General features: G+C 47.2%; 1 protein-coding gene across 1 annotated transcript in view; it reads right to left on the reverse strand.

Moving 5' to 3' along the window:
* The window catches only part of LOC120399493 (tubulin delta chain-like), a 32,231-nt gene extending 14,686 nt beyond the window's left edge, over positions 1 to 17,545 (reverse strand). The window contains exons 1-4 of the mRNA XM_039527775.1: positions 17,460 to 17,545; positions 3,127 to 3,239; positions 1,137 to 1,209; positions 678 to 733 (exon numbers count right to left, since the gene is read on the reverse strand). Coding sequence (XP_039383709.1) covers positions 678 to 733; positions 1,137 to 1,209; positions 3,127 to 3,239; positions 17,460 to 17,461 — 244 coding nt within the window. The 5' untranslated portion in view covers positions 17,462 to 17,545. The remainder of the gene's footprint in view (positions 1 to 677; positions 734 to 1,136; positions 1,210 to 3,126; positions 3,240 to 17,459) is intronic.
* Positions 17,546 to 17,855: the final 310 nt, after the last annotated feature.

The raw sequence follows: 17,855 nt of genomic DNA on the forward strand, positions 1-17,855 counted from the left end.
TTTTTCAAACCTTGATGGACATCGTCCACACCCAGAAACAGTTCATCTAGGGGGCACTGAAAGATGAACACTCACCATAAGCCCAGTTGTTGCCCCTGCCGAAACCCCCCCCACCCCAGCGCCGCCCAGCCACACCGAAACACCCCCGCGAAGCACATCCCCCGCCCAACACAAACACAGGGGCCGCAGGGAGCCCGGGGTGGAGGGGAGGAGAGACGGACAGTGTGATAGGGGGCCGGGAAGGGGGAAGGTCCGTGCACCAGGGAAGGGGGCAGCACAGTCGGGGCAGGGCAGGTGCAACACACACACACACACGTGTCTCCCCTGGGGATTTCCTGGCTGCCCACAGACAGTTCAACCCCCGCCCCCCCCCATCACTACAGAGGCCGCCCTGGGACCAACCAGCACAGTAGCCACCACGCCCCCAACCGAAGGGGGGGTCTCGGCCCAGCCCGAGCTGCGGCTCGAGCCCAGGCCGGGCGTCCCTCCCCTCTCTGGGCACTTACCAGCTCGGCCTCCTGCCCAGCGCTTCCCGCCTCAGCGGGCCCCGGAAGTGACGCACCCTGTACGCTGGGAGGGGGCGGGGGGAGCAGGAGACGAGACACGTGTGGTCCTGGCCATTAGGGCAGATGGAGTGTGAGGTGGGCCCCCCCTCCCCGGGCCACCCTGCCGCTTGCCCGCGGGCTGCACAGTGAGCCCACGGGGGGTGCATGTTGTGCGGGCCTGGTCTAGCCTGTGCAGAGGACAGTCACACTGAGTATTTCACACACGACTCTTGAGCACTTTTACCAACGTGACCAGGGGGAGCCCAGAAGATTCTCTTGCAAGGCAGGGGGGAGCAAACAGAGGCCTTGACTCCCCTTGGCTCCTTGCTCTCTGTGTGTGTGTGTGTGTGTGTGTGTGTGTGTGTGTGTGTGTGTGTGTGTGTGTGTGTGTGTGTGTGTGTGTGTGTGTGTGTGTGTGTGTGTGTGTGTGTGTGTGTGTGTGTGTGTGTGTGTGTGTGTGTGTGTGTGTGTGTGTGTGTGTGTGTTGCTCCCACCAGGCACACGTAATCCTAAAGGGGGCAGGAAAGGCAGCCATGCACTGTGCATTCACCCTGGGTTTCAAATGAATGAGACAAACCACTGTTCTCCTACCCTCTCGTGACTCGTTTCTGCAGCTTCCTCACCACGTTCGGTTCATTGTCCACGCAGATAGCACTTATCCGTTCTGCTCCCCCGATGGAAAGCTATCTGAAAAGGACACAAGCTGTGTGTATGGGAAGCCCTCTTCCCTGAAGCCTGATCTGGACTCCACCTAGTAGGGTGCTCAGCACAGGAGTTCAAGAGCATCCATTCCTGAAGGCGACTGGGTAAATACACTGCAAGGGGGCTCCCAACAACTCTGATCCCCACAGCAAATCCTTCCTGAACTCAGGGAACAGTCCAGCCCTGCCCTGCCCTGGGAAGATGAGCTGGATGACTTACTAGAACTTCTCCAGCTCTCTTTTCTAGGCAGCTGTTACTTCTCAGTTACTCCTGAGGGCATTCTGCGCCAAAGAATTAAAAATTCTGCAAAGTTCTGCAAAGTTTATTTGTTAAATAAATGTGGAGGCTCCAGCATAGCAGTGAGGAGCACAGAGGTGGGAGATCATTCTGCAGCTCCCGCCCTGGGACACAGACTCAGTGGTGAGGGTGCACCCAACCCTGACATAGCGCAAGGACTGGGCCTGCCCCGGAAATACCCCTGGGCCAGATGCCCCAGGTGTGGGCAGGCAGGCTCAGCAAGATAGGATCCAAGTGTGGAGGGGCTTAGTGTGGGGGATCCAGGTATGGGTTGAGAGGGTTCTGTGTGGGGCAATCTGGGTGCGGGGGGGATCTGGATGCTCAGGGCCTTGTGGGGTCTGGGTGCGATGGCAATGGGACTCTGCGGGTGGGGGGGGGTGTCCAAGTGAAGGTGGTTGGGGCTTAGCAGGAGGTGGTCTGGGTGTGAGGGGCGATAGAGCTCAACAGGGGGGAGTGAGTGTGGGGGGGGGTTCAGTGGGGGGTCCAGATGCTGGGGGAGTGGGGCTCAGTGGGGTGAGGATCCAGGTGTGAGGGGCTCAGAGTGGTCCAGATGCAGGGGGAGTGGGACTCATCAGGGGGATTCTGAGTGCAGAGGGGTGATGCTCAGTGGAAGGGTCTAGGTATGAGAGGGTTTGGATGCACAGGGGTTGGGCGGATGGGGAAAACATCTCCCTGTACAGGTATCTCTCCCCCTGCAGCTGAGGAGTGATGGGTACAGGAAGCTGGAGGGGGGGGGAGTTTGCAGAGCTTCCTGCTGCTGGGGGAGAAATCTGGAGATGGGTCTGACACGGTCCTGGATGCCGTGCAGGGAAGAGGAAGTCCCGTCCTCCACAGCCCAGCCAGGACTAGCAGTTGAGCCTGGCGCGGGATAGGAGCAACCAGCTGGTTCTTCCTCTGTCCCGCCCTGAGTCTGCCCCACAGTGATCTACCTCTCTGCCAGCTTCCCTGGGCACCCGAAACATACTACTGGGGAGGACTGAATGCCTGCTCTTGTGGCTCCCCTTTACTTCCCCATCAGAAAGTCATTTTTCTGAGGGGAAGCAAAGACATCTGCGGGAGACACAAACTCTGCACATGCGCAGTGGTGCAGAACTCCCCCAGGAGTACTCAGTGCAGTTGCAGGGGTATTTCCCTCCAAGCGTAGAAACAGTTACATTTGTTCATATTTATATTGGAATTTGGACTCTAAACCCAGAGTTTTACATACCCGTCCCTTGGCTCAAACATGCTGGCGGGGGGAATGCCTGCCTTTGATCGGAGGCCAGCAAGGGAAGGTTTTGATCAACAGCATTAATCCCTCTGACCCATCTTGCAGCATGATTGTGTTTAAAATGGTCTGTGGAAAGTGAACTGGAACAATGATCTTATTGTTATCAGAAATATAAAGCTAGGAGTGCTCTACAAGGCTGCATGCGGCCTTGTGGTAGGGCTGCCAGCAGCACAGAGACTGCAGAAGAACTCCTACGATTGCCCTCTGTTAAGAGCAGGGATGGATCACTTAACCCATTTGACTCCAAGTACTAGCAGGCATAGGCTCATGAGTAGCTTAAAACTGGTTCCCTTCTTAGAACTGCAGAGGTACCATACCTATCAGCCTCTGCATGCGGCACTTTCTCACTGGTTAGGATCTGCCACCACTCCTCGCCGATCTGATTGCCACATTGGCCAACGTGTAGCCACACAGCAGACATTGCCCTGAGAGCAGAAATACACACACAAAAATGTAGGCGGTAAACACTTTAAAGAGTCAATGTCAAGTCCTTAAACTCAATTTCTGACCTGTCAAGAATGTATTATAATCTAATACAGCGGTTCTCAAACTGGGGGTCAGGACCCCAAAGTGGGTTGCGACCCTGTTTTAATGGGGTCACCAGGGCTGGTTTAGACTTGCTGGGGCCTAGGGCTGAAGCTGAAGCCTGAGCCCCAGTGCCCTTGGCTGAAGCCAACACCCGAGGGCTTCGGCTTTGGCCATGAGTGGTGGGACTCAGGTTAAAGCCTCCCGCTCCCCTCCCCCACCTGGGGCGGTGACACTGGGGCAGGCTCAGGCCTCCTGGGGTCGTGTAGTAATTTTTATTGTCAGAAGGGGGTCGCAGTGCACTGAAGTTTCAGAACCCCTGATCGGACACATTGCTGCCAAGAACTAAACAATATACACAAACTACCAGTTCTGCGGACCCTACAATAGCCCCATGTTTTGTGCTTCTTCTGCAGGGGCCATGAACTAGCAAACAGAGAATTGTGTGGGACACTAATTGAGGAGGCTGGGCCAAAAGAAAGAATAGGCCTATCCTCAGGTGGTGTAAATGGATGTTGTTCCAATGAGGAGCAGACACAATATATTTCATGCCTCCAAAGACAAAAAAGGATGGAGGTTCACAGGAGAGCCACTGACTTCAGCCAGGGTTTGTGGGGGTTCACCACTTCTGGAAAAAAAAAATCAGGCCCTAAAAGAAATGTGAGTTGTTGTTAACTAAACAGGCATCATCCAAACGGACTCTAAGCTCCCCCTTGGAAACACAGGGACGGGGCAGCAGAGGAGGAATCGACATTTGCAAAAGGGCAAATGCTACAATGAACAGGAAATAATAATTTTCAAGTTCTCTCTCAGGGCCAGAGCCACAGGTCCTTGGCGTGGGTCACTGCCTGTCTGTAGCCGCAGGGGACAGAATCAAAGCTTCCTGGATGGCTGATGAAAGACGAGCCCCCACCTTCCAGACACCCCCTTGGTTTTGTTCTGCCTCGGGTAGCTACTGGCAGGGTAGTGGAATCCAGCACCTACTGCGATAGACAGAACGTTCATTAGTAATGCGGATAACATTTGGTCTAAGTTGGACATATTGGTTATCCTAAAATGGGGGAGGGGAGGCTTAAGAGGTTGTGTCTCTCCTGTCTGGAGTTACCATAGTGCAGCCCATACTCCCGGATGGCAGAGAAAGGTCTAAGGAGGAGACCAAGGCTGTCCCCCTTCCACTCCGTTCCCCTGCCAGAAGGTGCAGGAGGAGAGGTTTGCACCTTATGCACTCCAGCCTTCTCATCCGCTGGGACTGGGGAGGATCTGCTTTGGCCCCCTTCTCTGACCCAGGCATCAGCTCCACAGGCGTTCCCCACCTGTGGGGAGTCTGACAACCAGGCTGAGGCTGTCTCGAAGGATGATGGGAAAAAGAAGAGAGCCACCCAGCCACCGGAGGCGCCTGCGCCAGAGGCCCGGTGTGGGGAAAACCATAAGCAGGAGCGGGCGAACCCACCACAGACGGAGCAAGGAGTGGCATAGAAGACCACTTGTGGCATGCGTCCCTGTACAGCACAGAGCTCATCATCTCCTCCCCTCCCCCGGCCCTTTCCCTGCTAGGCAGTTCGGTCTCCATCCCTTAGGAAGTCAGGAATTATGCATGGACCTCCCAGACCTCCTGCTCAGGGCAACACGGAAACAAAGCCACCAAGCAGGATTCAAAGCAGTACTGGGCTGTTTAGCCCCAGGGCGGCTCTGCAGCTGGGCTGCTGGAAACCCCTTTGGATATGGAGATCCTTGGCAGCTTGGAGCAGAGCATGTCTGGGCAGGCCCCTCTGGCAGAACACGTCACGGGCAATCTGAGGAATAGAAAGGTTGGCAGGAACGGGGGGGCGGGGGGAGCCTAGGCTAACCAGACCCCACTTAAGTTGCAGTCAGCCATTCCACAGTTGCCAGGCTAACAGTAACAGGACTCTGCTCACTGAGGGTCAACCAAGTTCCGTGGAGCCAGCCTTGGAGGGCCGAGAGGGAGGGCTGAGAGGGAGGGCAGCCCAGAGGTGGAGGAACAAGCAGGTGGCAAGGGGCCCCCCGGCCCACCACTTATTTCTGACTACATTTATCTGCCTGCTTTAACCAGGCGTGAGTCAGCCCTTCTAGAAGCCCGAGTGAGAAAAGGGATAGCCAGCCTTACTACAAGCCGAAGTACCCTTCTCACGGCTACGTCTCGAAGCACAGCAAGCGGGGCTACAGCAAAAGCAGATGAAACAGGTCTAAGCCAGAAAGGGAAGAGATCTTCTTTCCTCAATGCAAATTCCAACACTAGAAGTAACCCCTGACTGCGGTCAGGAGAGGTCCAACAAGCAACTCCCAGGGGACAGGGGGAAGGGGAGGATGTTAAAATGCATGGACCAGTAGCCTCTCTCAATGGTGGATAGATGGGTCCTGGATATGGTTCGACAAAGGAATGGCAAACTTATCAAAGAATCCGAACCATCCTTTTCTCCCTTCTCCACTCAAATCTGCAGAAGACCACAGACAATCATTTGCAAATAGATATAATAGAGAGTTCCTGAGGCGGAGGAGATGTTTTCCAGCCATTACTCAATCCTATTTCTGGTACCCAAGAGATCCGGGAGGCTAGAGCGGTGTTGGACTGAACACCTGAACAAGTTCATAAGGAGGACCAGATTCAAGATGGAGACCTTGAAGTCGATACCGGCAGCGATTTGCCAGGGAGATTAGCTTTCATCAGTCAACTCAAGGGAGGCTTTCCTTCATGTGCCAATTCACTAGGTGCACAATGATAATCAATGGACATGGTAATAAGAGGGTACAAAATACATAGGAATGAGAGTAGGTCATGCTGGCAGGGGAGTGGCACTATATGTGAAAGAAAGCAGAGAGTCAAATATAATAAAAATCTTAAGTTAAACTGTACCATAGAATCTCTATGGATAGAAATTCCATGCTTGAATAATAAGAGTATAGCAGTAGGAATATACTACTGACCACCTGACCAAGATGGTGATGGTGATTGTGAAATTCTCCAAAAAAAATAAAAAATGAGAGGCTACAAAAACACACATGCACGAAAACCCAATAATAATAATAATGGGGGATTTCAGCTATCCCCATATTGACTGGGTACATGTCACCTCACATCGGGATGCAGAGATAAAATTTCTAGACATAGATGACTGCTTCTTAGAGCAGCAAGCTAGCCCTGGAACCCAGAAGGGGAGCGGCAATTCTTGATTTAGTCCTAAGTGGAGCATAGGATCTGGTCCAAGAGGTGACTAGAGCTGAACCACTCAGTAATAGTGACCATAATGTAATTAAATTTAACATCCTTGTAAGGAAGAAAATACCAAAGAAACCCACCACAGTAGCATTTAACTTCAAAAAAAGGAAACTACAAAAAACATTAGGCTACTTAAACAGAAATTAAAAAGGAACAGTTACAAGAGTGAAATCCCTGCAAGCAAATGTTTTAAAAACCACCATAGAGGGTCAAATTAAAAGTATACTCCAATAAAAAAGGACAAAGACACCACCATGGCTAAACAGAGTAGAAAGAGAGAGAAAAAGGCATCCTTTAAAAATTGGATGTAAAATCCTATTGAGGAAAATAGAAAGGAACAAACTTGGGTAAGCGTAAAAGTATAATTAGGCAGACCAAAAAAAGAATTTGAGGAGCAATTAGCAAAAGACGTAAAAACTAAACAGCAGAAACATTTTTAAGTACCGGTACATCAGAAACAGGAACCAGAATCAGTTGGGCTACTGGATGAGCGAGGTGCTAAAGGAGCACTCAAGACAGACAAGGCCATTGTGGAGAAGCTAAATACATTGATTTTCACTGCAGAGGATGTGATGGAAATTTCCAAATCTGAGCCATTCTTTTCAGGTGACAAATCTGAAGAACTGCTTTAGACTGAGGTCAGTAGAGGAGGTTTTGGAACAAATTGATAAATTCAACGGTAATAAATCAGCAGGATCACATGGTATTAATCCAAGAGTTCTGAAGCAACTCAAATACGAAATTTCAGTACTGTGGTACATAACCTATTGCTTAAATCAGCCTCTGTACCAGTCACCTGGCACATAGCTAATGTAACACCAATTTTTTTTTTTTTTTTAAAAGACTCCATACGCAATCCAGGCAAATTGTGAAGACAAGGCCTCTATCAGTTTTAATTCACATACTTTGTTATTTCAGTGCATGTCTGGATGTGGACACTTATTTTGGAATAAAAGTTCTCCATTTCCAATTTTGCTAAAGACATTTACCATGAGTTTAAGAACATGTCCAGAGGGTACTCCTTACAACTGTGATAGTAACTGTACGGCAGATATAGATTTGGAGGGAGTTTTGCTTTAAGACATGGATATAAGAGATCAGATCACAAAGGGTCAAGGTCCCAAGGCACAACTTATGAGACACTTTCATAGAGGAGGCCACAAGTTCTCCCTGTCATTCTGCTAAGGACCTGATTTCTTTTCCAATAGGTTTCTGGGAGTGGCATGCCTTCAGAAGGGTGGGAGGTCACTTAGGGCTGATGGTCAGAGTTTTGCTTTAGCAGCAAAGTGCTGGTAGAACTTCGCTAAGTTGGTAGCAAGGCCAATGCAATTTCAAGTATTGCCCAGGTGTTACTGAGTGCATTGGTGGAGAGTGGTGGGGGATCAAGTCAGAGTCCTTCTCTGCCAAGATGAAGGCAAGCTCCCCAGAGATAGAAGACTTTCACCTCACCGGCTAAGAATGCTGGTAATATTCCTACATAAATGACTTGCAGTTCCTCTATCAGGGAAATGAGATGGCTCAGGTACTTTCTTTGGGATATCCTCCAATTCAGATCCATCAGAATCCTCGTCCTATGCCAGTTTGGGGCACCCTATCATCACCTCAAATAAGGAAAGTGGGAAGATGGAGCTAAAACTCTCATAAGAACATAAGTCAACAATATGTTCTCAGCAATGTTGCTCTCAGCAATGCCCATCAGGCCTTCATAATTTGTGTCCTCGGCATTAAGGAGAATTATTAGAGGTTGCATGAGCCAAGATAGCTTGACCTTGGGTGGGAAGCTAACAACAGATGCTTTCTTACATGATGCAGCTGGCATGCTTATCTTAAGAAAGGGAGGAAGATATGAAGGCCCTTCAGTCAAAGTTTTACTTATGGAAGAAATATGATTAGGAATAAAAGACATTGGAAGGCATCTGATGAAGAAATAGCCAGGGTGAGATTTCCTCCCGTTTCAACAGGATGACTGCTGCTGAGAAAGCTCCGTCTGGGCTTCCAGCCACTGAAGACTTGTGAGTAACAGAAGCCTCACAGAGCATCTTGGATGACAGAGTCCTGTGAACATGAGACAAACCGACCTGCAAACAGCACATCAGGGAGGTTCCCAGCAAGATAACCAGACTCAACTTCCCCTAAGTTCTTCAGTCTTTTCAGTCACATTTACTAACAGTTCATTGTTTGGTATTTACACAGAAGGAGCAGATGTGGGATTCTGTGACGCAGTGAAGTAGAGTCAGACTGGAGAACTCAGAAGATACAGGGTATGACCTAGAGTTTGTTGCTTCTGCCTATGTCACCATCAGCCTAACCACTCCAGAGAGGTGAAGTGGAGCTGCAGAATTCCATGCTTGTCATGATTTGTTTTGCTGCCCTGAGGCTTCCACTTATTGACAACACCCTTTTAAAGAAAGTGAAGATTTTTTATTTGTTTTTTTTGCAGCTGTGGTATGAAAAAGAGACCAGAATGGGAAACTGCCTTCCACTCACCAATTACAAAAATGCTTCAGTTCTCAAGACTTACATAACTATGAGAAAAAAACCACAAGCTCTTTCAACTAGCCCAGTTCATGTAATACTTTCTCAAGAAGCTACACTGTACCTGAGGGCACTGGACATTTATGCCCTACAGAGAGTTTGAGTTTAAAAATAACCTCCAAAGAAGCTACAAGAGAAGTCAGCTCACGTGCACCATACTCCAATCATATAGACCTGTCATTTGCATGAACAGCAGAAACACCTGATGCAGTGCAAGGAGCCACCTTTGCCAGCCACTCTGTTTTAACATACACGGAAGCCCTTTAAAAGTCACTATGTGAGTGGCAGCATCTCAGTACTTAGCACGACTCACAAGTAAGCCACCACTGACACTTCTCATCTCCCTCTTCTCAGTTGCATTCAGTCAATTACAGCTTTTCAGTATTAAACGGAGATGGTGATTCAATAATACATTTCCCCTTTGCAGCAGCTGGGCTGCACTATTTGTTTCCTGCTACTCTAAACACTTTGAAAAGAGTCTATGGATGTGAGTCCCTTAATGGACAATTGTGCACTAATGAGACTCTTCAAAGGGCTTCGGATCAGGGCCTTGCATGCCAAAGGAAGCAGTATCTTCCCAACCCTGGGCAGTAAGAGGTCAGCGTATGTTCTGAAATACAAGGGTTTATAGTCCTTATAGATTTTTATCCTAATGAGCTGCAGATTTTCTTGTTATTCATATAGCCTCTGATGCAGCAAAAACACATGCTTAACTTTAAGTCTCATTGACTTTGATGGGACTACTCATGTAATTAAAGTTAAGCACATCTTTAAGAGCTTTGCTGGTTCAAAACTAGCAAATGTCTAGATAGAAAATGGACCATTCTTCATCAATGATCTTACCAGGGACTCTCAAATTCTCTGCCTAGTGTGGAGCACATCTTAAAGGGCATTATCTTATGGACACTTCCCTCTTGTTTATGATCACATAAGCCACCTCCACTCCCATTAGTAATCGCATAACATCCCTTTGGCAACTATAGCAGTTGCTTCCATGGAAAAAGGACTGTTAGGAAGGTATTTAATGTATTTTTAGCTGCCTTTCCATGCAATTAAGTAGCTGGAAACAAGGATCAGAGATAGCACTGTGTGACCAAGAGGTGATCAGTACACAACCACACTTCAGGCACTTATGTTTTAACCAATGGCTGATCCATGACAGTACTTTACTTCTCACTCATATGACTCTACTATTTAATAGCCTCTGAGGATGCAATTTATTCAAGGCACTTCAGAAGTGCAAACAAATTAGACCTCCCAGTTTTCCTTTATCTGACTCTCTTGCAAAAGCCCTACTAGGATGGAGAGGTATATTTAACTACATTCAGTATAATATCTATAAACATTTTCTGCACATGTACCCACCCAGGAAAGCTTTTGTTCAGACAGAACATCTGGTATCCAGATAGGTTTTTTTGTTTTTTAAACTTCACTTTCCAACTGAATTGCACAAGGCGATGAAGTGACTGATTCAAGGCCATAATAACTAAAAGCAGTTGAATGGGTATTTATTTCACTTTATTGCCCAATTGAAATCACCACCAGGTCATGGTGTCAGGCAGCTTTTGCAATACTATGTAAAGAAAAAACCCTCTTGAAAAGGGAAGTTCACCAGATACAATCCAAAAGCTGAGTCTAGTCACAAATTAGGAGGTAAAATTGTTTGCCAGTTGTGAGAGGTAATCCCAGCTGCTAGTTCTCTTAGATCTTCCAACCTCCCATCTTTGGCCATGATGCGCTGTTCAGTAATGATAGGGAAGCTGTGGTATTTGATTCCATAAATGAACTTAAAAGGAAAGATGGAAGAAAACAAAGTCTAAGTAAACCATCATCTGGGCCTTCTAGCGAGGGACTATGCTCAAGTGCTGAGTGAAAGACATTAGGGCCAAGTAGTTGTCCCTGCAAGTGGCAGAGTTTTCCGATGGGAATCAAAAAGAGAACCCTGTGGTGATAATCTGCAGCAGGACACCATTTGACGTGCCATCAGAGCTATAGGAAAGGGTAGCAAGGTGGGTTTCCTCTCATCTGTAGTGCAGGTAGGTCAAACAAACCAACCAAATACTATTCTTCCCTTGATATGGGGTTTCATCTTGTTTTAGAAGGATTCCCCCAGCCAGCCCCTTCCTCTCTCCAGAGTACAAGCAGAAACAACAACCCCGCCACTACACTGTACCCTGGAAAGGGAGAACTAACAGAACTCACCCATCAGGCCCAGTTCACCACTGCCCAGCCCCTTGTGCCGTTTGCCCCCATGCAAAGGGAGTATAAAAACACCATTCTGATTTGGTAGCATTTTACACACACTATGCACTGGGGTAAATACTACACAAGGTGCAGGGCAGTGGGGAATCAGGACCAGAGAATTCTCATTGTTTGAGAGTGCAAGCTGGGCCAGCCAGTCTCCCTCTTCAGGCTGAGGCCTGGTCTATATCTAAAACTTAGGTCAACCTAGCTATGTTCCTCAGAGTTGTGAAAAATTCTCTCCCCTGAGTGACATAGTTAAACCTAAGCCCTGGTGTAGATACCACGAAGTTGACGGAAGAATTCTTCTGTTAACCTAGCTACTGCCTCTCAAGAGGGTGGGTTTATTACAGCGACAGAAAAACCCCTCCTGTCACTGGAGCAAGTGTCTACATGGCAGCAGTGGCAGTGCCACAGCTGTGCCCTAGGAATGCTTGTAGGCAGGGCTGGATTACCCAATAGGCAGACTGAGGCCTGGTCCTGGACAGCAATCTGAGGAATATTTCCTGTTTGCCCAGCGCAGTTAAAAATCAAAATAAAGAACAGTTCCTGCAGTTATTTGCATTCTGGCTGAGCTCCAAATGCTTCTAGGGTCAAACACAGTGTATCCTCTCTTCTCTAACACATGTGTCCCTATCTCTTTGAATGCTGCTGCAGACCCGATGCTGCAGCACTCAGGACTGGTATTTTTCATGGTAGATGGTGCAGTATGGCTGATAACCATCATCGTCATAGAAAACAGGGGCTGAGCTCCATCAGCCCCGATTCAAGTGCCCCTGAACTAGCAGAGGGGGCTGGGCTCCTCCTACACACACTCCTTTACTGTCCTGTCTGACTATCATAGGCAGCTGAGCTGCCTTCCACTCATATCTCACTAACAAATCACTGTGTCTTATTCTGCATTCTTTTATTACTTCATCACACAAGTGGGGACAATGCTATGGTAGCCCAGGAAGGCTGAGGGAAGAACGGAATCAACAGGTGGGGTTGTTTGCAGGAGCACCCTGTGAATAGAATACAGCTCATAATTTCTGCAGGATCTGACACAGAGCAGCTGTGCTCTCTGGTTCTCTGATACAGTGGTTCTCTAGTACACACCTTGCCATATTCAGCAGAGGAGGAGGGACTTGCCCATATTCTAGGACTTGCCATATCTTCTAGGCAGGACTGATTCTTTTTTTAGATAAAAAAGGAGGGATTGACTCAGCAGCAAATGGAACAGTGCAAAAGTACTGGTAGCCACAATCATCTTATTACAAATTTATGGTATGGTAGATGGTGCAATATGGCTGATAACCATCCCTGATATCATGCAAAAGCAAAAGCATGCTGCTAATGGGCGCTGCTGAATCGCCTCATCTAGTCCACATACGGTGACAGTCACAAAAGGCTACACAGGCTCCATGATTGCCATGCTATGGCATCTGCCAGGGCAATCCAGGGAAAAAGGCATGAAATGCTTGTCTGCCGTTGCTTTCCCAGCGGAGATTTAATGTGTTTAGTGTAAGCATGTGCTTAGGGCACCAGCAAAGCAAGGGGCACAAAAAAGAGAGAGAGGGAATGGAAATTTCTTGGGATTGTTGGAGCTTGTGGCTCAGTTTGACTCATTTTTAGCAGGCCATATCTCAAAATATGGGAATGCTGGCAAAGGTAACCCATCAGACTTATCCAAGACAATATGTGATGAACTCATTGGTCTAATGAGTGACAAAGTTCGTTCAGCTATTGTGAATAAAATAAGTACTGCTGGGTATTTCATTTTATCTGTCGACTCTGAGCCTGATCTTTCACATATTGATCAATTGAGTATTGTACTAAGATATGTGTCTCCCACAGATGGAAAACCAGTTGACTGATTTATAACATTCCTCAGTTTGAAAAGCCGCACTGGTGAAGAAATGGCAAATCAAGTACTGCATTATCTGTGCCAAGTTTGCAAAATAGATTTCTCAAAGTGCAGAGGTCAATCTTATGACAACGCTGCCAACATGTCAGGGCGTTATCAAGGAATGCAGAAGAAGCTTTTAGAAAAACAGAACAAATACGCCATATTCATCCCATGTGCTGCACACTCTCTCAATCTTGTTGGCCGCAGTGCTGTTGATTGTTGTCCGATAGCAGTAAGGTTTTTCTCAACGGTCCAGTTACTTTATACATTTTTCTCTGCCTCAACACACCAATGGGCAGTTCTTAAAACATATTTGGGCAACTATAGTGTATTGAAATCTCTTTCTAATACTCGCTGGGAGGCACATGCAGTGGCAACAAGTGCAATTCTGGAGTCCGACTCAAAGATTGTGGATGCATTAGAAAGTATAGCTGAAGACCAATCACAAAAAGGAAAAACTATATGAGAGGCAGAAAACATTGCAAACAAGATGCAAGAACTAGAGTTTGTATTCATGTTGACCACGTGGAATGAAATTTTACAACCCTTTTACCACACAAGTCAAGCTCTCCAAGAAAAAGAATTGGATTTGAAAACATGTGCAGACCTCTGTCTATCATTAGCAGACCACTTACGCACTTGAGGAATGATTTCGAAAGATTTGAAGACATATCAAAAGAGATCTTGCCTGATACTAACTACAAAGAAGCCCAGTTCTGCAAGCGAATCAGGAAAAAACAAGCAAATGATAGCAGTGCAACAGAAACAGCATTGAATCCTAGAGACAAATTTCGTGTATCTACTAACTGTGCTATAATTGATACACATGAATCTCATATGAAGAGGAGAGGTGAAGTGTACAAAGTAGTATCAAGTAGAATTTCTTTTCTAAACAATATGGACTTATCTGACAAACAATATTCACAAGGTTCCCAAAAGCTAGTTGACTCATACCCTATTGATTGAACATGAATCTCTTGGAGAAGAGCCACAGGATTCTTTGCTGCTTGGAGAAGTACGGCAGTTCCACGGTTATATGCGCACAAAGTTTAATGAAACAGGAAAAGTGAAATTCAGTCACATTGATCTTCATGACACAATATTGAAAGGCAGAATACAATGTGTATTTCCAAATGTAGAGATCGCACTATGTATTTTTCTAACATTGATGATTACTAACTGCTCCGCAGAATGCTCTTTTTCTCAGCTGAAAAGAATAAAAAACCCTGAGAACAACAATGAGTCAGGACAGAACTGATTCACTTTCCCTATTGTGTATGGAAGCGGACATGCTTCGTCGAGTCAGCTTCGATAAACTTATCCAGAATTTTGCAATCAGAAAATCTAGAAAGAAGCTATTTTAATTTCAGCATACGTGTAAGTTTTGTGTCATTTCAAAAAATAAAGTTTTATTTTACGGTATAGTATTGTTTTTATTTTGAATTACATATGTGGGGGCACCATAATCTTTTCAGTGCTTAGGGCCTCTAAAGGTCTTGATCCAGCCCTGTTTGATGGGTTGGCATACCCTGAGACTAGCATTTCCCATCATCCAGACCTTTCCTATTCCTCCTTTTTTATACCGCGCACTGGACACTGTCATGTAAATGAGACCCACCTACATCAGTTCTCCAGCCATTCGGCCCCTTCCAGAGCTGGCTCCTGATAAGCACATATGTAAGTCCTGGCACTAACTGTATGCACTTTGAATACAGCCATTGAAATCAATGTGATTACCTGCAATGCTTAAAGCACATGGGTAAGTCTTTGCAGGATTGGGGCCCTGCTAGGAAAACTAGGTGGTGAGGTTTGGCCCTACCTGGGCAGTGTTGCACCAAATGACTGAGGGCCCCCTGAGAACCAGATGGCTAGCATACCTGGTCACTGCAAGTCAAACAGAGGGGCAAAGGGGACTTTCACCATTGACTTCAATGGGAGACGGATCAGAACCAGAATTAGGGTAGCCAAAACTAGAAAAAAATTCCGTCGTCAGTGGGAGGAGCATAACCAGTGAGCTATCAACTACTGGGAACCTGGCATATTTAATTAATGTCAGTACAGTGCTCTGAACACGTTTAAAGCACAATATGAATACTATTATTAACCCATTAAGGCTTATGGTTAATTACTACATTTCAGACTGGTGTAATTAACTATGCAAATATGCTGGTTGCAACAGTATTATTAGAAAAATGGGGCCAAATTTGTCAGTAAAGTTACATCAGGGATGACACTGGCAGATTCTCTTTTCAACGCTTGGTAAGCAACTAGCGTTCGATAACTGAAAGTTGCAGAATGTTACATAGATGTGGCAAGATGAACCTACACTCAGGCTTAATTGATGAGAAGACGGTTGCTTGAATATGATGTCATAATGTCTCCACCCTAAATTCTTCCAGTCCTTCTGCTTCCATCGTAAATCCCTTGTGGAGGGACTGTGCAGCACAGTCAGCAGATATATAAGTGGTAATGTAAGTTGGTCAGCAAATAGGTGCAAGGGATAGGCCTTTCATCGTCTATCCCCTCCTGACTCATCTCCCATTTGTTATCAAGATGTCAACTCCTGCCTCCAGTCGGCCCAGGATACCCGCCTCCATCACCCACTTGTTTCAAACAAGCACCTTTGTGCTTTCTTCAGTGCTGCCCCTCCCACTTGGGAGGAACTCCCCATAAACATTTGCAAAAGTAACTCATGATCCTCCTTCAAACCCTCCTCAAACTTCTCCTTTTCTGGGATGTCCACAAAACACTTGAATGGGTAGGATGCTGGTGTGCTGAGATCATAGACCAGGGGTAGGCAACCTATGGCACGGGTGCCGAAGGTGGCACTCACACTGCCCGTGTTCTGGCCGGGGGGCTCTGCATTTTAATTTAATTTTAAATGACACTTCTTAAATATTTTAAAAACCGTATTTACTTTACATACAGCAATAGTTTAGTTATATATTATAGACTTAGAGAAAGAGACCTTCTAAAAACGTTAAAATGTATCGCTGGCACGTGAAACCTTACATTAGAGTGAATAAATGAAGACTCAGCACATCACTTCTGAAAGGTTGCTGACCCGTCATAGCCCATCATGCTGACCAATACTGTCTCATTGCTTCCTTGTATTTCCCTATGGGTCTGTCACCATCTGTTCTCTCTTGTCTTATATTTAGATCGTAAGATCTTTGGGGTAGAGCCAATCTTATTGGTCTGTGTTTGTTAGGCTCCTAGGCAGTATGATAACACAAATAGTAAATAATAATAGTAGTCTAGGACTAGCACAGGTCTGAAGTTTAGTGGGTGTTGTAAATGAGTAGAATTTATGTAGATTTGATAGTCTTTGGGACTAAATCCAGTTCTTGGTATAAGCAGTTCCCATTGAATAAATGGCAGCTGTTACACCAAGACTAAATTTGGATCTCAGAGGGTTAGACACGGTCACAGTGGAACTCATTTGGGGCTTGCATTATCCTAAACTATTTTGTTCATTCTTTTTCTGCTCTAATCCCTTAGCACAGAGGTGGACAAACTACGACCCATGGGCCACCTCCAGCCTGTGGGACCGTCCTGCCCAGCCCCTGAAACCCCGGCCAGGGAGGCTAGCCCCCGGCCCTCCCCTGCTGTTCCCTCTTCCCTGCAGCCTCACCTCATATCGCTGCACAACCAGTGCTCTGGGCAGCAGGGCTGGCTCCAACCGGGGGCCACACGCCTGCAAGCTCCTGCCACTCTGAGCAGCATGGTAAGGGGGTGGGGATCGGGGGGGGGGGTTGGATAAGGGTCAGGAGGTCCTGGGGGGCAGTCAGAGGACAGGGAGCAGGGGCAGTTGGATAGGCATGGGATTCTGGGGTGGGGGGCTGTCAGAGGGCAGGGGTGTGGACAGGGGTTAGGGCAGTCAGGGAACAAGGAGTGGGGCGGGGTTGGATAGGGGTGGGGTCCTGGGAGGGGTGGTCAGGGGACAAGGAGCAGGGGACTGAATGGGTTGGGGGTTCTGAGGGGAGCAGTCAGGGGGCACATAGGGGGCAGGGGCCAGGCTGTTTGGGGGGGGGGGCTCAGCCTTCCCTACCCGGACCTCCATACAGTTTTGCAACCCCCAATGTGGCCCTTGGGCCAAAAAGTTTCCCCAGCCCTGCCTTAGCACATCAATTACACTCCTTTTGCACCCCCACTGAATGCCATGTTAGTACAAGTTGCACTAGGCCATTTAAACACCTATCTTCTCATCAATTTACTCACATTGCTTACTCCAAGCTGCCCACCAGAGCCAGACACCCTGCCAGCACTCCACAAACAGAGCTGTCAATTCTTCTTGTTGTATCAGGACACGCAGGCACATTGCTTCATTGCCACCTCACTCAGATCAGTGCTCTCAGGCTCCTGCAATATATCTCATACGAGCTTCACCATTAGGGTGACCAGACTGCAAGTGTGAAAAATCGGGGGGGGGGGGGAATAGGAGCCTATATAATAAAAAGACCCCAAAATTGGGACTGTCCCTATAAAATTGGGACATCTGGTCACCCTATTAACCATCCAGTTCTGCCTTCTGTCTCTCTCATTTCCTCATTCCACAGGAAGTCAAGAATGGCTGAAACAGTAATAATTTACAAGTTAAGCAAATGATTTCCTAGA

Source organism: Mauremys reevesii, linkage group 2, assembly GCF_016161935.1.
Source record: "Mauremys reevesii isolate NIE-2019 linkage group 2, ASM1616193v1, whole genome shotgun sequence".
NCBI classification, from domain to species: Eukaryota; Metazoa; Chordata; order Testudines; family Geoemydidae; genus Mauremys; species Mauremys reevesii.